The sequence below is a fragment of the Nyctereutes procyonoides genome, unplaced genomic scaffold (genome assembly GCF_905146905.1).
Source record: "Nyctereutes procyonoides isolate TBG_1078 unplaced genomic scaffold, NYPRO_anot_genome, whole genome shotgun sequence".
In the NCBI taxonomy this organism is placed as follows: Eukaryota; Metazoa; Chordata; class Mammalia; order Carnivora; family Canidae; genus Nyctereutes; species Nyctereutes procyonoides.
Genome location: NW_026575082.1, coordinates 25,743,789 through 25,767,636, shown reverse-complemented (window position 1 = coordinate 25,767,636; position 23,848 = coordinate 25,743,789). Strand labels below are relative to the sequence as shown.

Sequence of the window (23,848 nt, the reverse complement as noted above, 5' to 3'; positions counted from 1 at the left end):
TTATATTGATGGGAGGAAAGCATGGATTGAACAGAGTGGTCTTTCAGGAGATGGAAACATTTAAGGAGAAACATGGGAGGAGGAAGTTGCCAAGGAGGATGGGAGTGGGGATGAGCAAGAGAAGGATACTAAATGGGACCCAGGACGAGACCAGGTCGGTGAGGGGCTGGTAATGGCTCAGTGTTGAATTTAGAGTGGCGGTCAGCAATTCTTGTAATTCCTAAATGTTCTTCTTACTACTGTTTCCATTGTTGGAGAAATGCGGGGTCCTGCTTCCACACAATTTCACCTCCAAGCTGTACATCCAGTGTAGAAGTACTCAATGCAGAAGGCTGTTCAAAGACCACGGTTGGCTTACATGTAGACAGCCCCTTGGTAAGAGCTTTTTAGAAAGACTCAGATGAGATGCTTACATCACTGGTGATGTCTCCCACATAGCGGCAATGGATCACTTGGGGTGTGTAAGGCAGTGAGATCATGTGGCCTTGCATCTTGAAGAAGTCTGATTTGTAGATCAACTAAAAAATGCCCCAAAACACAAACATCAGAGACCACATGGCTGACATTCCTCCCGGGGTTCCACAGCCTGCCCTCTCTCTTAAGAAAATACTCACCTCACTGACAGCCTCTTGTGTCTTCTTGACTTGGCGGATTTCAGGTGTATCGGGAGTTGTGTGAATCTTGTCTTTCAGTTTGTGGTACAGTTGTCGATACAATCTCTACATTGGAAGAAAAACCATTGTGTGGGTATTTAGCGTGGGAAGATGAGGGCATCTGTTGACTAATCAATAATCAAATATTCTAAAGAGCCATGAGGAGCAATTACGGATAAAGAAACTGAGATTAGAAAAAAGAGAAAATGGTACTTATTTTACTTAGGTGAAGAATTCTGAGCATAAAGTCTTCCACATTCTATCAGATGGTTGGATAGGGTCAGATATACAGACCAACCATTTATATAGAAAACCAGGGTCACGAATCAGACTAAAATGCAAATTCATTAATGATTTTTTAATAACGAATCTCGAAAAAGGAATTAATTTGCATCATAATCTATGAATTGGGATCGACAAAGGCATTACCAAATACAGAAAAACGTCACCGATGAATACAAACATCAAAATGGTAACGAAAAGGACCCTCTCATTCCTTGCTGATACAGAAATTTCTAAGATATAGTACAAAGCCGTGGCCTTTGAAACTCAACACCCCCCCCCACACACAGAATCAACATTCACTGTACCTCACTGGTAACATTGTTCACCCTCCGGACATGGACAAATGGGACGTCTTTGGGGCCAAGCGTGTATCCGTTTGCCTTGATGTGTTCATACACTTCTTTGTACTTGAACTGGGAAGGCAGAGTCAGAATGAGTTTGCTGCCGGGTCACAAAGAGTAGCTGTACATTCCTCACACAGAAAGGAGCTGCTGCTTTCATTTGAAAATCACTCTCCAAGTATTAAGTATAAGGAAAAGTCACGGACAAAAGGTCACTAGTAATCAGGACCTTGACAATTATTTTCTTGGCTAATAAAGCCAGGTACAGAGAGGAATAAAATTCAGTGTTGCTTAGATGAACCTGCTTGCAGGCAGCTATGAAAAATACAAGGGAAAGCCTGTGTTTTTAGTCCCAGCACAGCTGGGAAGTTAAGACCTGCAAGGAAGAGAGGAGCGACTACTTCTGAGGCCGACAAGTAACTTTCCAGATGGATTTACCAGAAAAAATGACACATTAGGTGGTTTTATTTGCAAGTGTCTGATTTGGAGACCGTGAGTTTGGGCCTCTGGGTTTGTTTGCTGGCCACCGGCAGGCTTGGGTCCCAGGACTCCAAAGGCAGAAGAGAGCTTATGGTTCTGCGGGCTGCATGCAGCTTCCCCCCACTCCGCCCCTGCGTGGAGCTCCCAAGCATCCCCAGCATCCCCGCAGGTGGCAGGAGCCCCTTCGCCCCCAGCTTTCTGCTCAGCAGTGGAGGGTGCACCGTGGGGCCAGCATTGGAGCCAGCCGGCCCGCAAAGAACCCCGTCTGCCCAAGGGACACACGAGACATCCTCTCCCCAGGCCACTGCCACCGCCCATAGGGTGCCTGGAGTCGCTGGGATGCTTGTGCGCTAACAGAGGCAGAGGCGCTGCAACGGCCACACACCAGGTACGTGGGAGAGGGGCATGCTCAGCACAGGCCTGCCCCCCCGCTCCCCACCCCTAGGGGCCCAGGTCAGTGCCCCTCTCCCGGCAGGCCTCGGGTGCGGGGAGGCACTCACATAGCTGCTCTGGTAGCGCTTGTCCTTGGCGTGCTGGAAGGCGACCGTGTCGCCAGGGAGCCGGTATCCCGTGGGAAGGGTGCGCCGGCCAGCACCGCGGTACAGGCCCTATGGAGAGCAAGGGGTTAGGCTGCACCAGGGCCCATCGAGTCAAACACACCGCATGCAGCCCACTCCAGGCTTTCGGTCGAGATGCCACATGTCCTTGTTTACCAGGCCGATGTCACAAGAAGTCAAGGGAGTTCAAAGGGCCCGGCAACGAATGCATCATCCTTGACCCCCTGCTTCAACAGGGACCGGTGCCTGCACGCTCCACTGCCCAGGCCTTGGGCTCCGGTCACATCTCCGAGCCCATCAGGCTCCCTGCTCGGCCCCCACCCTCCTCGCTAATACTCACTCGCTTCATCTCTCTCGAGTAAATAAACCAAATCTTTAAGAGAGAGAGACAGAGAGAGTGAGAGAGATGCCTGGGGGGCTCAGTGGTTGAGCACCTGCCTTAGGCTCAGGGTGTGACCCCAGGTCCTGGGATTGGGTCCCCAATGGGGTCCCTGCAAGGAGCCTGCTTCTCCCTCTGCCTGTGTCTCTCATAAATAAATAAAATCTTAAAAAAGAGAGCGAGCAAGCGATGAGTGAAGGGGCCCATAGGAAATAATTCTTCTATGTTTTGAATGTATGCCCAATTAGCTGCATGGAATCTAGCAAGAAAATGGGAGAAGTAGAGAGAACAGGCAGTCAGTGCCACCGGTGTCATGAACCCTTAGGTGTCATTCACATCACCAGTCCCGGAGACAGTCATAATGATAAGGCACATCCCTGGAACCCCATCCCTCCCATAAACACAGTGTCAGGCCATGAAGAGGTCATGATTCTCTGATCCCTGGCAGATGGAGGAAAGGAGTTTCTGACCGTGATCCTAAATAGCCTGTTTTATGGGGGAGCTCCAGGAGTAAGAATAGTATCAGAGATATCAGAGACCAAATGTCTTTCAACATTCACTATAGGAGAGTGACATCAAAGACAGACCAAAGTAGCCTGACCAGGTAACACCCAAAAGGGATATTAAACACGTGAGTGGAATCCAGTTTCTTTCTCTTCTGAATTCCAACAATAATTTCTAGCCCTTTCTCTTACTATTAGTAGTCCCTTATGATTATGCGCCTTCTCTTTGTCTTTTTGGTTTTAAGTTGTTTGAGACAGGTTGGCTTTCTCTCTTCCTTGTATCTTGTAAATGTAAATGCAATGTTGCTCTAAGAATGCCCATTGCTTGCATGGTGTAAGGATCCTGACAACCAGGAGGGAAGACAGTGTACTGTTTGGGTTTTTTCTTTGTTTTTTAACTCAGGTGAATGGAACAGCATTGACAACTGAGAAGGTCAGGCTGAGATAAAGCCCAAGCCAAGGAGGGTTCTGCAGAAGCCAGTGGCCTGGCCCTCGGAGGCCTCTTGGATTTCTGCTGGCCCCTGCACTGGGTTCTCACTGCTCACCTCACTCTGGAGCTTGTGTGCATGAAGGGCCCGGTCCAGGTCCACAGTTTTCGTAGTTGGAGCCACTTTGCCTCTGACACTGTGCACGTAGTCATGGTGATAGACGGCCTGTGTCAGACAGAAGAGGGGTCAGCTGATTCTGATCGCAGCAGCATCGTTGGAAAGAAGTAAATGGAAACCTAAGTCTCTCTTCAAGAAAGGAAGGAAGGTTTCCTTTTGCCTAAACAACTGATCCATCATTGTCTTGTCAACAGTCTCGCAAGTGGCGTGTGCACCCCACAGTGAAAGGGAAGCAGAGGACATGGCTCAGCATAGGGAGGGAACAGTGGCTATCTTAGGGCTCTAAGTTTCAAAACAATGGGTTTTTACATTCTAACTTACTGGTGGGATTTGATATTTACTTATTAATTTGCGGGGTTAGTGAAAAGAAAAAAAAAGAGCAGCCGTGTGCTGGCTCTGCCCCCCACATCAGATAGTGGGTGCGGCGTGCGGCTGAGGCTTGGGCACCGGGCCTGCCCAGACCACGGACGAAGGGCCCCACGGCACCCACACTGCTCACCACGTGGCCTGCCCCCCTCCCTCATCCTGCCACGACCAGCTCTAATTTTCCAGAAGGCTGACCCAGCAAGATACAACTGCTGCTCTTGATACGAGGCCTCAAAAAGCAAGTTTTAAAGCAAAAAGCTCTAAAACACTGAGTATTCCATAGAGTTATATCATTTCTACCTCCACCCTGGGAACTGATTGAGCACACCAGATTTTAGGAAATACAAGCAGAACCATAAGTAACTTTCTAAGGCACTAACTCTGGTCTCCCAGTTAGAAAAAGCCACTTTTTTTTTTTTTTGCCATGTCTGCTTGAGTGGTGGCCCACACAACTTCCCCTCGGGCACTTACATCACTCAGTTGTTTCCCACTTTTCACAGCCTGCACATAGACCGGAGTGTCTGTGACCAACTTGTAGTCATTCCTGGTCTTCTGTGCATGAGATTTGTACTTGATCTGCCAAGAGGAATAAAAGAAGCCTGTGTTAGACCGTTCATGGTTCTAGAAATTGCTGCTTTCATGGAGGGTTTGGTTGCTATTAAAACTCATGACATTTACTTTCATTAGCACTTATTCAATTGACCAGGAGGCATTTGAATTTTATGACAATCTGCATAATGGATGCTTATAGTCCTATGGAGCTTCTAGAGCCTTCTAGCAGGCTTGAGAGCTGCTCTTCTAGGAACATCTAAGCTTTTTTACTGAAATCTTGTTTTTTGTTTTTTTTTTTTTTAATCTTGATTACAGTGTTAATTTGCTCAGCAAATTCTCTTTTTAAATAGATCCTGTCTATAGCATCACAAACACCTCACAAGTGAGATTCCCCTAATATGAGAATCATGTGCTTGATAGATGTGAAATAGTCCAAGTGTAGAGAGAGGCGCCAGGGAAAGACAACAGGACAGCTTGACCATGTTGTTTAATAGGAAAGCTATGTGCATTCCAAGAAACGGCCGTTCTCTGCTCCTTAGCATCATTCTCCAGCTCAGCCATCCTCAACATCATTTAAGACATAGCTGGTCTGTGACAATGTCCATAACTCTCCCTTTGACTTAGACTATGTAGAAAAGGAAATATACTTTTTAAAAAACCCCATAAGATAGGGCAAACTCACATCGTTACGTAGATCATAAGCATGCTTAGCGTGAAGAATTTCAGGAGTGTCCCAGACGTAGCATCCAATGCCTTTTAGCCAGTTGAGGTCATCCTTGTATACAATCTAAAGGATTGTGTTGGATAGAGGGAATCAGAAAAAAGAAACTGACCGTAACTCAAACACCAAAAACACAGACACCCTGTGGGCCGAGGATGACTTTATGGAATGAAATTCGAAAGGTGTTATGCAATGAGGCTGAGGGTGCCCTGAAAACACTGGCACACAGGGCCCTGCTTCCTGGGACAGACCCACAGGTACAAAGGACAACAACGCTGGAAGAAGGCCAGGGTACAGACGCAGGTGGGTCTGCTTCCCCTCAGGATGGGCACGTGGAGCCAGCGAGGGGGACCTTCACAAGCAGTGGGCTTACGTCGCTGATCTGATCTGTGACTTTCCTGACGTGGCTGTTGACTTGCAAGTCAGGGTGGCAAATCCACTCATGGAGATGTAGGCGGTAATCAATCTCACTGACTTTCTTCTGAGAATCCTTAGCAGTAACCATCTCTACCATGTCAGGCACGATGTGGATTTTCATCTTGTTCTTTTCATAAACTGATCTGTATAGGCGCTGTGAAGATAAAATAATACGCCAATTATTTAGGGAATTGTGCAAGGTATCAAGGCAATCTGGTTCTTAAACCCTTCTTATACACCAGAGAAGTCGAGGTAAACAATGTATGGCAATCAAGTGGGATCTGGAATTTTCTGACACTGTCTACAGATTCATAGGGGTAGGGTAAGCAGCATGTGTTAAAGTAACACCTCGCTTCTTCATATACGCACAGTCAGCGCCATGTGCATTGACAGAAAATTTTTTAAATATTTTATTTAAATTCAATTTGTCAGTGTGGAAAATGTTCCGATTTGCGATAGATGGCTATACTACTTGGCTTTGCTGTGAAGTAAGGCCTCTGGGATTACTTACATCAATGTTAAACTTGCCAACTCTGAGGCACCGTGCTGTATTTGGATCATCCTCAACGCTTTTTGGTAAAGTATAAAGAGCTTTGAACTTTTCATATTCTTCTCGATATTTGATCTACAGAGAAAAAGTACAAAGGAAGAAAAAGTTTTGGAGAGTAATGGATCTATATTGGTAAAGAGTGCAAGACTAAATAGGACGGGCCCAGCTCGTCCAGCCAACTTGGGGTCACCTCTTGTGAGCCTGTTTCCTCATCTGTGCAGAGGTGGAGGTGTAGCATGAGTACCTGCCACGGGGTTAGTCTGAGGATGAAACTATATCTGATACTACTTTTTAATTTGTGGAGAGCTATAAAATTTAATTACTGTTTTAAAAATGTCCATACCCATACTAGTACTTCTGCTACTACACCAAACTCATTTTACAGTTTACATAATTTTTAAATAATCTCTTTCATGATAATGACTTTACTTATCTTAACCATGAATGAAAGGTGAAAAATGTGCTTAGGAATTTGTTTTTAGTAACTGATTACCTTGATGCTTAAGAGACACAGTGCTTGAATTTCAGTTTTTACAAGGTTTTCCAAAAAATACACTGTAACCAATTTCTATGGGAAAACCAGCTTACAGTTCTTAAATCCTACTGCCACTGAATTAATGCTCCATGATTTCATGAACTAGGAGTTAAGGCCCTTATGGAGACTAAGATCCAAGCTCCTAGCACATGATAAGATAACAATTCTCTCGTTACTCAGAGGCCCACATCTTAGTTAAAAAAAAAAAAAAAGGAAAAAGAAGAAGAATATGGGAATATTTGTGCCAGAATTGCAGTGAAGTCCTTTATTGACTGGAAACCAACCAAAATTCCCAGCAGAATTTTCGAGATTAGTTCACATACTCCTTACCTCTAAACCATTCCCTGGTTATAGAGAAGACAGTACTCAAAGGCACATTTTTAAAGAACTACTGTTGAAATTTTTCTTTTAAAGGATTTCTCTGTGTCCCATCTTTTGTTCCAAAAACAAGTTGCTGAAAATTCTGCATCTATAACTTTTTTCATGACTAAAGGAGAAAACCTCTGTTTAGCTTTCTAAATTCTAGTTACAAAACTCTTCTTCCCAAATGAAGTTTGCTCCTTTGGGCTAGTGTGTTTGCAGCCCTCCAAACAGACATGGTTCTGGGTAAAGTCACATACATTGGTTTTTCCTCCAGGTAAATATTAAATTAATTCCACATACTGGTCTAACAAAGTCTTTTGCTAAACACGTATCTCTAGGCTGGAAGGCACTGAAATCAATTTATTGGATCAGTAGCATTTAAACGAATGGAACAGAATTGAAATGATCAGAGTGTATTGCCTTTAGTTTGGCAGTACATAGTCTTCTGTAAAACATTTATGTCAGAAGGAACTCACATAAACTTCAGGTGTGTGTGTGTATGTCGACTTGAAACACAAAACTCTCACTGGTAGAAAAAAAAGGTTTGAGAAATACTGATCTAAAATGCTATGTAAAAGGTTCACAATTAAGAGGTAAAAGTCTCTAAAGGAGGTTATTTTTCTGAAAGAGAACTAGCTTCTTAGGACTGCAATGAAGGTTATAGGTAATTTTACAATAAAAGGCTTTATTATGCTGAGTGAAATAAGTCAATCGGAAAAGGACAAACATTATAGGGTCTCATTCATTTGGGGAACATAAATAATAGTGAAAGGGAATAGAAGGTAAGGGAGAAGAAATGGGTAGGAAATATCAGAAAGGGAGACAGAACATGAAGACTCCTAACTCTGGGAAACGAACTAGGGGTGGTGGAAGGGGAGGAGGGCGGGGGGCAGGGGTGACTGGGTGATGGGCATTGAGGGGGGCACTTGATGGGATGAGCACTGGGTGTTATTCTGTATGTTGGCAAATTGAATACCAATAAAAAATAAATTTATTATTTAAAAAAATTAAAATAAAAACATTTTAAAAAAAGGCTTTACTTAAGAACATTTTGGGCATAAAGGGTTGAAGTTCATAAACCTTACTATGATATCTAAATAGCTCATTGTAATTTCAGATTTTCTTTTACAATATACATAAACATATTATAAAACACATGAGTCAGCTAGAAAAATTCCAGGAGCGGAGAACTGGGGAAGGCAGAGGGTGGGTAAGAGGCCATCACACTTGTACTGGACTTACATGGCTAGCCAGATGCTTCTGGTTCTTGGCATGCGTCAGGGACATGGTACTGGTAGGCAGGATGTAGCTGGTGGCCTTCACTCTATCCCAGGCCTCCTTGTACAGGTTCTACAGGGGTTAAAAACCATCTTGTGAGTATAGAGAAATGCATTCTGGTTGGATTGCAGGGGATTTTTCCTGTATCTTTTTTCAGACACGGCTTAACCACCCCTGATCTTCATACTCGGTAGGACCCATGTCCCCCTCGGTGAATAATGGGTTTAAATGCTGCAACCATAATTTTACGGTCAATTATTCTGTTCTCTGCCATGGTACTTATTCTAGTTTGGCAGTTATCATGGAGCGATAAAGAGCTTTTCTGTATCTTGACGACAGTGGTGAATATAGGACTGTACATTTGTAAAGTTATAGTATTATAGGCCACAAAGAGTGAAATTTTACTGTATGGAAATTAAAACAAAGTTTTTGATGCTGTGTTCATTTCCTGTAGGTCTAGGAATTCCTGAAGGGTGAAAACCACTTAAAATCTATTTATCCTTTCTTACTTTTTGGAGCTAGTGGGAATGCAAGAATTGCTTCTATTCCTAGGTATTTATTTACTCAAGAAAATGAAAACTTACATATGCAACATATGCACAAAAACCTATACTCAAATGTATACAGCAGCTTTATTCATAATTGTCAAAAACTAGAAACAACTCAGTATCCCTCGACTGTGAATGAATAAGTTGTGGTATATTCATACAACTGAATATCACTCTGTAATAAATACAATAAACTACTGGTTTTTACAGCAACGTGTAGAGTACATATGTGGATTTTACTAAGACAAAGAAACAGACCTGATGGCTGCAGACTTCATAATCCCATTTACATGACATTCTAGAAAAGGTTTTTAAAAGTTTGTTTCTTTACAAATAGGTGCAGAAAATGCTTCTGTGGATCTCAAGTAAGGAAAAGGAAGCAAGAGGGTAATTTTGAGGTGATAGATTTTCTGTGTCTTCACTGGGGTGAATACATGACTTCACATTTGTTAAAAGCCATAGTCCAAAGGCACCTGGGTGGCTCAGTGGGTTAAGCATCTGCCTTCAGCTGAGGTCACGATGAGCCTGGAGAACCCTGCTCAGAGGGAAGTCTGCTTCTCCCTCTTCCTCTGCCCCTCTTCCTGCTCATGCTCTCTCTCTCAAATCAATAAAATCTTGTTTTTTTAAAAAAAATCCTGTAGTGCTATATACTACAAAGAATGATTTACTGTGTGTAAATTAAAACAGAATCAAGTGGAATGGGGAAGGGGATGCCAGTGGAATACAAATCATAATAAACCTAATTGTGTTACAAATGCATGACAAGACTATGCTGAAGGGAGTTAGAAAACAATTTAGTTGACTTTTGAAAATGGTATTTTGACTCATTAAGCTATAGACAAAAATAACCAAATAAGATACTGTAGTTAGTATATTTATTTCTCACAGGAATATGGGTTAGCAATCCTAAAAACTATGTGCCTATAAAAGTTCAACAAATAGGAGCGCCTGGAGGGTTCAGGGGTGAGTGTCTGGCTTCAGCCCAGGGCATGACCCCGGGGTCCTGGGATCGAGTCCCACATCAGGCTCCCTGCAGGGAGCCTGCTTCTCCCTCTGTCTGTGTCTCTGCCTCTCTGTGTCTCATGAATAAATACATCTTTAAAAAAAAGTTGAACAAATAAGCAAACATATCATAGGTAATGAGGGCCAGGCTTTCTAGGAAAAAAAAAAGCCACAAGTTGGAAAAATAAGATAGTCTAAAGTCTGTGGTGTTGAATGATACAGGAAGCATCAATAGGAACTCATGGTTTAGGCATAGATATAATTAGACAATGGAAATAAATACTGATATGTATGCATACAGAGGTTAGTATCCATAATATATTTCTAAGCTCTGTCCATATAAGGGTCCCAGCAGCAGTGAGCACGCCTAGTGCTTAGATTTTTGCCTTTTAAATGCCAATCCTTAATACATAGACCAGGGCTCCTTGGAGAGAGGGGTGTCTGGAACATGGAAAATACAAGATGAGTATCTTGTGGTGCCAGAATGTAAGGAAGGGCTCAAAAACAATGCCAGAGTATGTTAAGGTCTTATAGGAGCCACCCCGAAAGGTGCCCAATGGGCAAAGGTGAAATGATTTGAGCAAAATAAATAACCATATCAGACTACATCACATAGAAGAAATTAAATATCCATGAGTTCATACTGATACAAAAAAAAAAAAAAAAAAAAAAAAACAAAAAAACCCCAAATGGTAGGAAGGCTTGTTTCTTACCGAAGAATTCCAATTAATAAATGTAGGAGGGATAAAAAAAAAAACAAAAAAAAACCCAGAAAATCACCAATAAAAGTTGTTTCAGGCAAGACCCATCAATGATGGTAAAATACATGAGAGAACATTTGAAGAGAAACAGGCTATCTGCAAAGTCCCAAAGTATCTCCCTCCAGGATATGTATTAATAACAAAAGGAAAAATTGTGACATTACAGTGGAGAAGCTCAGCAGGCAGCCAACTAACCAAGTCACCATGTTCAACATCACCAGCTACCGGCATCACGTCTACCTGCCACGATGCCGGAGAGAAGTTTTTGTGTTACGCTCACCAAAAATGGACTGTCTTCATCTAATCATAAGACATCATATAAAACCAAATTGAGGGACATTCTACAAAATAACTGGAAAGTATCCCTCAAAAGTGTTACAATCAGAAAAAGTCAAGGAAAAATTGAGAAATGATCAGATTGAAGAAAGCTAATGAGTCATATCAGTTAAATGCAAAATGCAATGATGGGCTGGTGCCTGACACAGAAAAGCACATTAGTGGAAAAACCCTGGTGAAATCTGGATGAAGCCTATAATTAACACTGCGACAACGTTAATTTAGTTTCCATGGTTGTATTATAGAGAAAACTATGCTGGAATTCTCTGGACTATTTTTGCAACTTCTCTGGAAATCTAAAAGAATTTCAAAATGAAGTTTTAAAAAGTTTGTTGAGAACTAGGGGTGGTGGAAGGGGAGGAGGGCGGGGGGTGGGGGTGAATGGGTGACAGGCACTGAGGGGGACACTTGACGGGATGAGCACTGGGTGCTATTCTGTATGTTGGCAAATTGAACACCAATAAAAAATAGATTTATTATTTAAAAAAAATAAAAAAATAAAAAGTTTGTTGAATTAACCAATTCAGAGGAGACCAAAAAAAGAAAAGAAAAGAAAAAAAAAAGTGTCTTTGTAGGCTGTAAGCCCCTCGCCTGTGGAGAAGCCAGGGAAGGACAAGTTCAGGGTGAGGGTAGCATAGCTTCGACTGTGCCCACCTGCAATAAGGAAGGAGCTCCCAAATCTGTGCCAATGCACGGCATGGTGTGATACTCCACTTGGGGCTCATTTAATGGTCACTAGGTCTACTGATGAGATAAAGTAGGAATCTGGAGGTGCCTGAAAAAACCTGGGGGATAAGGTCCCTATCCCAACTATTCCATTATTGTCTCCAGGGAAGATGAGAAAAATAACTCACACTGCTGTAAAGATTCTTCAGGTTCTTGGTTCTGTCATAATCCACTGTTTCTAGGACTGTTGTATATTTGTCCTTAATCTGATGATAGTTTTCTTTATATTTCACCTACACACAAAAAAGATGGGTTATTCCTTTCTGCTGTTCAAAAATACAGAAGGACAGGAATGGCTTGTCCCGGGAGAGAAGTCTGAGAAGACGCACCTCACTGGCATTAATGCCGCTTTGAAGAGCAGTCACGTAAAGTGGTGTATCTGTGACTAGGTTATAATTCTGCAGATTTTCTTTACCTGCTGCCGTGTACAGTATCTGTAAAGAAAAAGCAAGCACCAGAAATGGTAAAATACACGTCTGCCATCAGAATCAGCGGTTTGTGCCAACTTAGATGAGCCTTTATTTCATTCTGGGTTTCTGCTTTAATAGTAACAGAGACGCCATCGTTCTGTGTTCCTGCTGACTTTGTATGGTCGTCAAAACCTGGCTCTTTGCCAGATCCTCTTTGTCATTTTGTTGACTTTTCCATGCACGCACCCCCATCCCTGAGTGCCTCAACCATCTGTTACCCCGCCCTAGGAGAGCTAAACCATATCCTGGGGACATTTTCCAAACATCTACTTTTTTTTTTTCTACTTCAGAACTTACGTCCCTAAGGTCAAAGCATGCATTTGCATTCTACTCTCTGCAAGTTAACCTAAACAACTTCCGTATTGATGCTTGAGGGTGGTTCACTCTGAAACACCTCGCAGGAAACGTTTTGTACAAACATCAAACGCTTAAACCCCAGGAGAGACCAAAACCAAGAAGGTCCCACACCAGAGCAGGTCATCAGGAGAGGCTGTATCAGGCAGGGGCCTCTGGTTTCTGTGGCTCACATACTGTTAGAGTAGCTTTCTCCAACCTGGGCACAGGGCTGGCCTGGCTGTCACCCCACTGAAAGCACCACAATTCCACTGACCCACAGAGAGCCAGTCCTTCTGGGAAGATCTCACCTGACTCTGGAGATCATAGGATTTCTTGGCCTGGAGGATCTGAGGCGTATCCCAAACGTAGCATCCAATGCCTTTCAGCCAATTCAAGTCATCCTTATACACGTTCTGCAAGAAAGAAGGGATGATGAGAGGTGACAGGTACTAACTGAATTTATAATCGGGCATTTTGATAATTTCCCATCAGCCACTGGCTGTGCTGAGGGCTTAGCGGTCATAGGGTGGGCCCCGCACCAGCTGGAGGGCTTTCCGGCCCTGATCTAAAAAAGCCTAGGAGAAGAGGAAGAGCTAAAGTTTTGTCCAGAGTAAAAAACAGGTTAAATATTTAACATAAGGGTCACATGGCTCAGAGGGGATTCTCACACCAAAAAGTGGTTATGTGTGCCACTGTGCTTTAAAAAGCAGCAAAATTTATGAATACGGGGACAAATGGAGCATAGGGGGCCAAGGCACGGTTGAGTGAAGGTGTAACTAAGTCAAGCTGCAGAAAGGGCATCATACATCGCTCAGGATCTCCTGCGCGTTGCGGGCCCGAATAACGCCGGGTTCTTCCGGGAGAGACGTCCACTGGTGGAAGTAGTGCTGGTACTCCAGGTCACTGAGGATGTACTGGCAGTGTTTGGCCAGCACGTGATTCATCATATCGATGGGGATGTGCACATTTGCTTTGGTATCCTCGTAATCTCTTCTGTAGTTCAACTAAAGAAGCACATTTTTTTAAAGACAAAAAGAAGAAAGATTAAAATGTTAATTATTCAGATCCATCTCTCTCAGGGTCTTATCCCTTGTATAGATTAGTACCTTCAGGATAAACAAAGGCTAAAAGATACTTTTTAAATATATTCTTTGTTCCCAATTTCCCTTCCTTTCATAACACAGGGGTAAGTAGTCACCTTGTGTTTTCTGCTTTTTCAAACAGGTACTTCACTGTGGGTTTGGAAGTGGAGGAGGGAAGGAAAGGGAGGAAAGCCCATAGTTACCAACGGTAACCGGCAGGGGTGGGGATGAATCTCAGGGAAGGAATGACTCCTTCCTCACCACCCCATGGCTCTCTCAACCGAAGAACAGGTCACCAACAGGCCCTAACAGCACCCTCCAGGGTTCAAATCCTCGTCACAGTGAGCTTTGCTTACCGCACTCCTCATCTTCTGGAAATCCAGGCAGTGGACCACACCAGGGAACTCACTGATTTCTTTTCCAGCCAGGTAGTGGCCTTTCTGCTTCTCATATGTCTCTTTGTATTTAAGCTGTGAAGTAGGTACAACGTTGAGAATCCCTGGGATTTTCGGACCAGCTCCCCGGAGAAGACTCTCGAATGCACAGAGGAAAAACCACCACTGACCTCACTGTTCACGTAGTCGGCGTGCTTAGCTCCCACGATGGGAATGTACCGCTCATCCAAGGTGTAGCCGTAGGCCTTGGTCCCTTCCCATGCCCCTTTGTACAGTATCTGGAACAAAGAAATATGTGTCAGCAAGTTTGTAGTCAACTTCCTTCAGGTATTGCTAAAAAGAAAATGGTAAAACCAAGGTAAAATATTTATGTTTAAAGGCCAAGAGCCCTTACTGCGTCTACCTAAGAGTACGGGAGAATCTTCTGGTTTACTGCAGATTGAATCTACAGACATCAGGGTGTTTTAGGACATTTATAACAGAGTATAGCTGTATTTAAGTTCTGGTAAAAGTGGAAATACATTTTCACACAGGTAGAGAATCACCAAAGATTGCTTCCCATTGGGCATACACACAGACACACTACGCGCGCACACACACACATCATCCTTTAACTCAGCTGAATTAAATTAGTGTTCCATTTGTTGGCTGGAGATATTTATACATGACTGCCAGAGAGGGACTGGCCCTTCCTCTCTTTTCCCTGTTAGCAGGTGTTCAGTCCTCTGCACACCTACAGCTGGTATAGCACCTGCTACCTTATTATCTATTTGCCTGTCCATCCCCCTCATTGGCATGGGCTCCCGATGGCCTTCTCTGAGCATTAGCCTCGTAGCGCTTTCTACAGTGCCTGGCACATCTTTGGAGCTCAAAAAAAAAAAAAAACAGCTGAATAAATGCTACTTCTAAAAACAAGAGCAGTTATTTCTAATAAACAAGATTAAACACAATAAAAATGATAGCTCTTATAAGTTCAGTTGTTCACAAAATCAGCCAAGAAGATGAATTAAGAGCTTAAAATTAAGAATTGAGTTGTAAATCACATAAAATAAAACTTACAGTACTGTAGAGTTTTCCCATGTCTTTGGAGTGGGTGATATATGGTGTATCTGGAGAAAATGTATACTTGCCCTTCAATACTTTATTAAATGTTTCTTTATATTTTATCTAAGGAGAGAAAACAAGACAAAACCAATCCAAATCTTTGGTTAATATAAATGTATATTTAAAGTTTCATTGTTTCTACCCAGCAAGATAATCATCAGTCTACATTTAGAGATTTAAAATGAACGAACTGATTAGATTTAATTTGGACAAGAATATAGATGTTTTTTGAAAGTGAGTAAAGTACACCTCTTACTAGTGACTTTAAAGACATGCCCACCAGAGATGATCTTCTAGTTTCCCGCCCCACTGTCCATTTTCTTACAAGCAGTTACCTGCAGGTGAGCAAATGCAGTCAATGACACACAATGAACTCCCCAGTCCATGCACACATCACTATACACAAAGCAAACTTACGTCACTTTGATTGACTGAGTTAATCTTCGCCAAAACAATCTCTGGAGGATCCACCACACTTGTGAAGTTAGGATAGTTGTCGAGAGCAGCTTTCTTGTATTTTATCTGCAAGGAAACAGAGATGAAGACCGGTCTCCTTCCAGTGGGTACCTGCCCCCATTGGCAGGCAAGGCGGCCAGGCATTAGGCAAGAACAGGGTTTGTGTACCTGATTCACCATTTCCTGGTTCTTCGTAACCCTCACGTAGTCCACAGAGTCCAGAGGCATCCAGCCAATGCCACGGAGCCACTCCAGGTCAGCCTTGTAGACATTCTGAGAGCAGGAAGAGACATACAACGCAGGCATAAATGACTCAGGCACAGGATTACAGACAGTAGGTCTGAAGCAACTTTTTCAGGAGCTTTTTAAGGATTTCCCTCTAGTGACTGTCATCTCATTGATGCAATCATGATTTTACCTGTTCACCTGAGAGGTATTTCATGAGCCTATTATTATGAGCAAAGTACTGTACTAGGTGCTTTGGGGGATAAGTATAAAGGAATCTCGTGATTCCTTTTATATTCCTTTATAAGTGGAGAGTGTAGAAGCAAGAACACTCAAGGGCTATGGGAGCTACGGGCAGGGAGCCATTGTTTTTAGCATTGAGCCTAAGGAAGGGTTTTACCCAGGAGGGTGTGATTTTAGATGAACTTATATTTAATTACTTAGAAATATGTGGGACCTTTAGACTAACTACATAAAGGAAGGGATACAACTAAATGCTCCTGTATGGTAGAGTAGGGGACACATCCCCCTGGCCAAGCCTAGCTCTCCCCTCCCTACTCCACACCAACCACAATGGAGCTGCTGATCTGGTTAAATGTCCATAACCATCGTTCTGCTGCAGCAACAGGGAGGTGGCAAGTTCAAGCTCAGCACCTGTGTGGCAGGCAGCCTGACTTCCTGTTTCCAACGTGGTAATGAGAAGACCAGGTGGGTTAGCTCCAGGGTACGTCTGAGCATCAGGTTGATGCATGGAGTTTCTGTTCCTTATGAGCTGCTGGCAGCAGCTAGAGGTCTGGGCTCAGGCCTCACTGCAAGGTGGCCTAGGTCATGTATTCTCTTCCCTACCCTCACCAAAGCTCTGTGTGAGCACATTCTGGGCCCTCAGATAGTTTATCAGTATTTTATTTCCCTTTTGCTTTGATTCTTTGCAAGCAAGTCGTTCATAAACGCCGGAAGGAAAAGAGATGCTTGGCAAAGGGCTTTCCCAGGTCTTTGCCTATGCTAACTGCCACCTAGCATTGTTAAAATCCCAACTCACTCTCCATTCTCACCCCAAGCCACTTATTATTTTAAATCAGCTGATAATCTCCCAGGCCGATGTGAGATGTTGGTGATGTCAAAGATGATGCAAAAACAAAAAAACAACCAATTAAAAAATTGGCTTTGAAAGTTATTCAGAAATATGTAGTCAAAAAGGCAAAGCTGTCAGTCAATCATTGCTCCTGGTCTTTCTCTACATCAGATTCAGCCTCAATTCCCTTCTGGGAACAAATTCAATATTTATGGCTCAAAGTTTCAAAGCCTGGTGCTTCCAGAGTGTGGCTTATAACTCTCCAAGTACACCATACATTCCTAGGTCATTAAGAAACAAAAATCACTTACATCGCTCTGTAGGTCATAGGCCTTCCTTGCCTGGATAACGTCATTTTGGTCAGGATGACAGATCCATTGGTGCAGGTAATTACGGTAATCGATATCACTGACGAGGTCCTGCCCGTGCTTGGCGGCCAACACCGACACCATATCAGCGGGTATATTGATCTTGGCCTTTGTTTTATGGTAGTCCTCTTTGTACAGTCTGTCATTCTGAATCTGGCCTGCGTGCTCAAACCAAACCAGTTTAGGATCATCTCTCATTGTTGGAACACCAACATAATGACCTCTTTGTTTTACATGTTCAGCTTTGTATTTCAGCTGGTGGGAGGAAAAAAAAATAGAGATTCCATCAGTTTTGACAAGGAAAAGGGGAGCTTGAAACATGAGCACACACAGTCCCTCAGCCTTTTGTCACCTGCCTCCCCGAGAATATAGAACAAAAAGTACTGACATAATAAATATGAAGAAATACCAATTTAAAAGTAAAAAAAAAACCATTCGTTTTCTAATTCTGCCTATGTTTTATTGGAAAGCTTAGAGATTTTAAGGAAGTGAGGGAATAGAAGAGAGTAAACACTCAAACCATAGCTTTGAAAGAAGGCAACAAAACACAACACTCTCAAAGCCCACAGAGAGGGCCAGAAGGGAGCAGGGACTCCAACCATCCCCAGGCCTGGCCAGGCCTGCTAGCCCCAGGAGCCCCCAGCATGCACTCGTAGAAGGATGAATTACCTCGCTCTGAACATCACCAGAGTGATGGGCGTGAACAAATGGTACTGCATCTGGAGGCAAAATGTAACCTGTAGCTTTTTGTTTCTCCCAGCCTTCCTTGTAGAGATACTAAAAGACAGAGAGCCACAACAGAGCTTAATCTAAGGAGTCAGAAGGGTGCTGGTCATGTACATACATCTCTCACCTTTATATATTTGTCCTCAGTCCCCCCTGCCACCCTCCAGGAATATCAGGCATCTGGCTGAAACCCATACTTGGTCCAGTATCCGGGCTGCCTCCTGGGCAGTGTGCAGCAAAGGGGTCTCGGTGAGGGTGTACTTTGATTTGGTATCATTCCAATCTTTCCGGTATTTAATCTGGAAATGAGAGGCCAGAGGGTTAAGTAACTTGATATTAAGGAAACATAATGTTCAGGCAAATGCTAGCATCATCTCATGATTACAGTCTGTGTCTCAGACAATGACTGCACGCTGAGCTAAAGTAGGTGGAAATCTTTGGAAATGACATTTCACGATCTGACAATTTTAGAATGACAGCCATGTACTTACATCATTTAGGATCTCACCACTTTGTTTTGCAGTCACATAATCAACTCTGTCATCCACGGGAGTAAAGTTGAGAGTTTCTATTTTCGTGCGATATTTTTTCTATTGGAAAGAAAATATCTTTCAGATGGTTTGTCCTGCCTGAGCGGACAAAGAGACACTAGATTTAAGGGTCTTTCTCTACTAGAAGTGTAGAGAGCCGTATTTGAATGGCACCTTCTTGACAAATTTGACTTTTTAGCATTTTATTTTTTAACAACTGGGTTGGCCTCTCATATCTCCCATGGATTTTAAAGTAGCAGGTTTGCTTAGTTACCAGAGTCATATAATATATCTTATGCATCATGTTACTCAATACATTTTTTTCAACTGAACAAACTTCTCCCACATGTACTGCCATTGGTGACAAAAGAAGTTTTCAATTCATACAGTTCCAAGCAACAGCTGAGTACACTGCATATTATACCGTGGTTGTGTTTCCCTGTGATAGGGACAGTATGGGACTGTTTTGGGAACAAGTATGTCTGACATAAATAACAGCAATTGTGATTGTTAAAATGGAAGATGGGGAACGGCTGCATTTTGGCTTGTACATTTTTGTTCAGTCTCCCAGGAAATGCACTGAATGGCAGGGTAAGATCTTGTGATACCTCACTGAAGATGTCTGCAGCATGTTTGGCATGGTTGACAGAAACAGAATCGTTCGGCATCCACCCGATTCCACGTAACCATTCCAAGTCCGCCTTGTAGACAGCCTGTGGAAACAAGGCAGAGTGATGTCAGCAACCTCAGTCACATGGTCCTATTTATTCTACCCCTTGGTGTGACAGACAGATATAACATAAGGATGACATACTCAGGCAGGTATGCCTAGCAGGTAACATAAATAAATTCATTAGGTCAGGTGATATGGAAAATTGGGGGACATATTTTCTGTTTAAAGGGGGTTAGCCTCAATTCAGCTCCAGCTATTGTGGCCAAAGGGTAATGCATGTCCAGAGCTTCATTCTGATTTTTCTAAAGAGCTAAGAAATCTTAGATTTGTACTCCAAATTTCCTGATTTAAAAGCATTGGCAACTTAATTCAAAGATTTTTAAACACTCTATCAACTAAAAAATCTTCTCTGTGCCTATATCCTGTGCCCTATAAGACTGCCAAAGTCTGTCTTACGGTATCAACCTCTGTTGTTCCACTTAAATTCCACAAATAATATTTTCATAGTAGTTGTCTTTATACTGTTACTGTTACGATTAAGATTTATATTCACACAACCATTTACTCCTTGATACAGAATCTAAATCTTTCATGGCTTTGGTGATTTCTGACACCATATTACAAGGTCTAACTAAAACCAAACTCTTGGCATATAAAGACAGGATGCGATGATACAAAATTCAATGGTATAAACTTTCTGGGAGTCTTTGCAAAATGATAGAAAAGCTCATTCTAAAATGTAGCCCACTCACATCACTTTGCAGTTGGTAGGCTTTCTTGGCCTGAATCACATCGTTCTGGTCAGGCATGCATGTCCACTGGTGTAGGTAATTGCGGTAATCAATGTCGCTGACCAGGGTCTGGCAATTTTTAGAGTGCACAATGGAAAGCATATCCACAGGGCTTTGGAACTTGGTCTTCCATTTGGCCCAGTGCAGCCGGTATTCTCTTTCATTCTGAATCTTGCCAGCTATGAGGGCCCAGCGGATCTTGTTGTCATCCCTGGCAGTGGGGGTACCCACGTAGTGTCCCTTCTGCTTCTCATGGTCAAGCTTGTATTTATACTGGAGATGGAAAAACAAAGCAGATGGATCACAATATGTGCTCCTGATGCACCTAGGCTGTTTGCTTAAAAATGGGCAAGTCAAACAAGGTCACACTTACATCACTGGCAATCTCCCTGGAGGCCTTGGCAGCCTGGATCGGGATGGCATCCAGCCGTACATCGCAGCTCATCTTCATTTCATCCCAACCTTCGCGGTAAATTTTCTGAAGAGGAGAAAAAATAAGGTAGCATTTCAGATTCAGATGTACTGATAACTTCAGGGGTTCCAGTAGAATTAATATCAAAGCAGGACAGTTTGAAACCCCAGAATCATTTAAGAAGGGAATAGGTAAAAGGTTGATTCTGTACCACGCTCCTGGAATATGAAACTGCGTCTAGAGTCCAAAGATCTGGGCTTGATGAGAGTTCTAATTTAAATCATGGCTTCTAAGTAGTTGTTCACAGTTTATATAACAGAGCTTAATGGCTCTTTGTACCGGTTTATTGGCAGCATTGAAATACAGTTAAGATCAAACAATGATGATTACTGGATTTAATTCAATAATTCAATTTATTTAATTTCAGAATTAAACTCAATTTTGTAATCTTCAGTATTATAAACATTTTGTGGGGAGGTTTTTTCCCAGGATGATTTCTTAGATCTTCTTATACGGTTGACGATGATTATTTGGGAATTTTCGATGTTCCTTCTGAGGCACAGAGGTTAACAGCCATTTTTTTTAAAGCAGGTTCCACACTCAGTGTGGAGCCTAATGTGGGCTGAGATCACAACCCTGAGATCAAGACCTGAGCTGAAATCAAGAGTTGGATGCTTAACTGACTGAGCCACCTAGGCACCCCAGCAGCCATTAAAAAAAAAAAAAAGAAAAAGAAAGATTTATTTGAGAGACAAAGAGAGAGCATGCAGATGCAGGGGGAGGGGCAGAGGGAGAGAATCTCAAGCAGACTGCACACTGAGCACGGAGCCTGATCCTGAGATCAAGACCTGAGCTGAAATCAACAGTCAGATGCTTAACTGACTGAGCTACCCAAGTGCCTCCACAATAGCCATTTTCTAAATGCAGCGTGTTTTTATTTATACAGAGAAGTTAATTAAGTTAGTCTTAATATAATGTTAAGCTGATTTACAGACAGCTTTTAAAATATAGGTTCATATTCAAATGGAATCATTCTGTATTGACAATGTCAGACTCAAATAATAATTTAAATGTATAATTCAGAAATCATACTAATCAATATGGAAGCTTTAATAACAGTGTAGAAAGGAGAGATGAATTTTAATTCTTAAGAGTTTCATGGGCTTTGCATCTTTGAAATAAGAGTACTCACACGAATTTTGCCCTTGTAAGTATAGGCAAGTTTTGTATGAATTTTCATTCAAGTATTTTTATGAATTTTGGGTGGTCCTATTTAACAATTGACTCTTTTTGTACAAAAGAAAAAGTATTCTCCATATTTCAATGTACTAAAGGATATTTAATGTAAACTTATTATGTTATTTAAAAATCTTTTGTTTTTATTTAGTTTTATTGCACATACTGTTATACTCTTCTAAATTATGTAATACATTTTTGTCTGTGTAGTCAAATATATTTTTTTATCTGAACTAAAAAAAATCTGGGTTTGAGAGTAAACTTCATCTACTAACTTGGAGAACACGGATCAATCCTCAATCACTTAAAGTCTTAACCTTTTGAAAGTATTCTCCTATGAGATCACCTGGAGGACCCTGACATCTGAGAGGAGAAAGAAGAGTCCTTAATAATCTTAATTTCTTGCTATATGTTTTTATTCTTTTTCCGGAGTCATTTTGGTAATTTATGATTTCCTAAAAATCCCCTACAGATCCAGGTTTTAAAGTTAATTTGTATAAAGTTTTGCAAAGAATTCCCATAATTATTTTGTGTTCATCTGTCATTAATGCCCCTTTCTTGTTCGTATGTCTCTTCATTCATTCCTCTTTCAGCTTTCCTGTAACTTATTCTCTTCTCCCTTTTGTCACGTTGACATTGGCTCACCAGGTTGGTCGCTGACCTTGCTGGGTGACTCAGAGCCAGGGATCTGCTCCTTTCCTCACTCCTGGTCAGAGGGCTGATGGTAAAGAGTTTTCCCCATCCCCAGCCAGCCAATCTTTTCTCTCTAGCCTATAAAGAGCTCCCCAGGGATATCATAGCACCAACTGGGTGACTTTCTAAGCAAAAAGGGAGTCTGTTGAGGTACTTACATTGCTCACATTAAGAGCATTGGCTCTGGCGAGATTAATTTCTGGAGTATCTGGCATGATGTGGACTGAAGTTTTATCCTTGTCCCAAACTTCTCTGTACTTTGGCTGCAGAAGAAAACACAATAACAACATTACTTTGCAATTTTTAATTCTTCTAGTTCAGTGCACAACTTTTAACTTTTCTGATCCCAAATTTTTCATATTAAGGAAAAACACCTAAAAGTTTTTCACATGTTACTCAAATTTAATATTAAATTAATATTTTTGTTTAAAATCTATAAATAACAATAAAACAATCCTACTAACATTACATATTAAAACCTAAAATCATCAATGGTATCATTTTACAAATAAATTACTGGGTTAAAGATGAGGAAAAGTGACTTACAATACTAATATTTTCAGCATTCGACTTAGCAAGGACAACTTCCGGTGTGTCAACAATACTTGTGTACTTGAGGCTCACTACAGGTGTCCGATAGACACTGTCTAGTAGGATCTTCTGAGCATTTTTGACTCTCAACACTTCAGGAGACCCTTCGGGCATCCAGCCAATGCCACGTAACCACTCCAAGTCAGCCTTATAGATGGCCTGGAAAAGAAAACAAAGTTAGGTAGAAGCAGGGTTTGTTTTTAATTATGATAAAGTAAGAAAGCAGTTTTATGGTATATTTTACCTCCCACAAACTAATTAAAATTGAGCACTGGCCCAACAAACACAATTCATCATGTGCAGACTAGGATGTGTTAGAGCTCAGCAATGTTCTAGTCTGCTTTTTCTGTGGCGGGGCACCTATGCACTCATAAAGCAGAGTGATGCAGAAGGAGCTCTCTCTATGGGATGCATGGAAGGTTTTCAATAATTTTAACCTCATACTAGTTCGGGTGGACTTTTAAAGCAATAATAACGGGCTTTCCAATAAGTTCCCTGCACAGCAGCCAGAACGATCCTTATAAAATTCACAATTCAAATCTGACACCACAACATTCCTCCCATTGCATGGTTTCCCACTGGCCTTAGGAAAAAGATCAAGTTCTTTACATGGACTAGAAGGTGATGATAATCTAGCACCATCTTATATGCTTCCCTTTGACCTATGCATTCTGACCACACTGGCTTTTTGGTTTGTGGTTCGTATACAGCCCTCCCCCTTTGCATATAT

At 42.1% G+C, this 23,848-nt stretch overlaps 1 protein-coding gene across 21 annotated transcripts in view; it reads right to left on the bottom strand.

Annotated features, from left to right (window-relative positions):
* LOC129514638 (nebulin-like) overlaps positions 1-23,848 on the bottom strand; it is a 201,565-nt gene that overhangs the window by 57,149 nt on the left and 120,568 nt on the right. For all 21 annotated transcript variants that reach the window (XM_055333391.1, XM_055333376.1, XM_055333377.1 and 18 more), the window contains exons 90-117: positions 23,074-23,277; positions 22,686-22,790; positions 20,560-20,664; positions 20,148-20,459; positions 19,331-19,435; positions 18,684-18,782; positions 18,390-18,491; positions 18,136-18,243; positions 17,410-17,721; positions 15,970-16,074; positions 15,763-15,867; positions 15,301-15,408; positions 14,412-14,519; positions 14,203-14,316; positions 13,571-13,768; positions 13,073-13,177; positions 12,288-12,392; positions 12,087-12,191; positions 8,550-8,657; positions 6,371-6,484; positions 5,816-6,013; positions 5,404-5,508; positions 4,641-4,745; positions 3,744-3,851; positions 2,260-2,367; positions 1,244-1,351; positions 615-719; positions 414-518 (exon numbers count right to left, since the gene is read on the bottom strand). In XM_055333391.1, the coding sequence (XP_055189366.1) occupies positions 414-518; positions 615-719; positions 1,244-1,351; positions 2,260-2,367; positions 3,744-3,851; positions 4,641-4,745; positions 5,404-5,508; positions 5,816-6,013; positions 6,371-6,484; positions 8,550-8,657; positions 12,087-12,191; positions 12,288-12,392; positions 13,073-13,177; positions 13,571-13,768; positions 14,203-14,316; positions 14,412-14,519; positions 15,301-15,408; positions 15,763-15,867; positions 15,970-16,074; positions 17,410-17,721; positions 18,136-18,243; positions 18,390-18,491; positions 18,684-18,782; positions 19,331-19,435; positions 20,148-20,459; positions 20,560-20,664; positions 22,686-22,790; positions 23,074-23,277 (3,669 nt within the window). The remainder of the gene's footprint in view (positions 1-413; positions 519-614; positions 720-1,243; positions 1,352-2,259; positions 2,368-3,743; positions 3,852-4,640; positions 4,746-5,403; positions 5,509-5,815; positions 6,014-6,370; positions 6,485-8,549; positions 8,658-12,086; positions 12,192-12,287; positions 12,393-13,072; positions 13,178-13,570; positions 13,769-14,202; positions 14,317-14,411; positions 14,520-15,300; positions 15,409-15,762; positions 15,868-15,969; positions 16,075-17,409; positions 17,722-18,135; positions 18,244-18,389; positions 18,492-18,683; positions 18,783-19,330; positions 19,436-20,147; positions 20,460-20,559; positions 20,665-22,685; positions 22,791-23,073; positions 23,278-23,848) is intronic.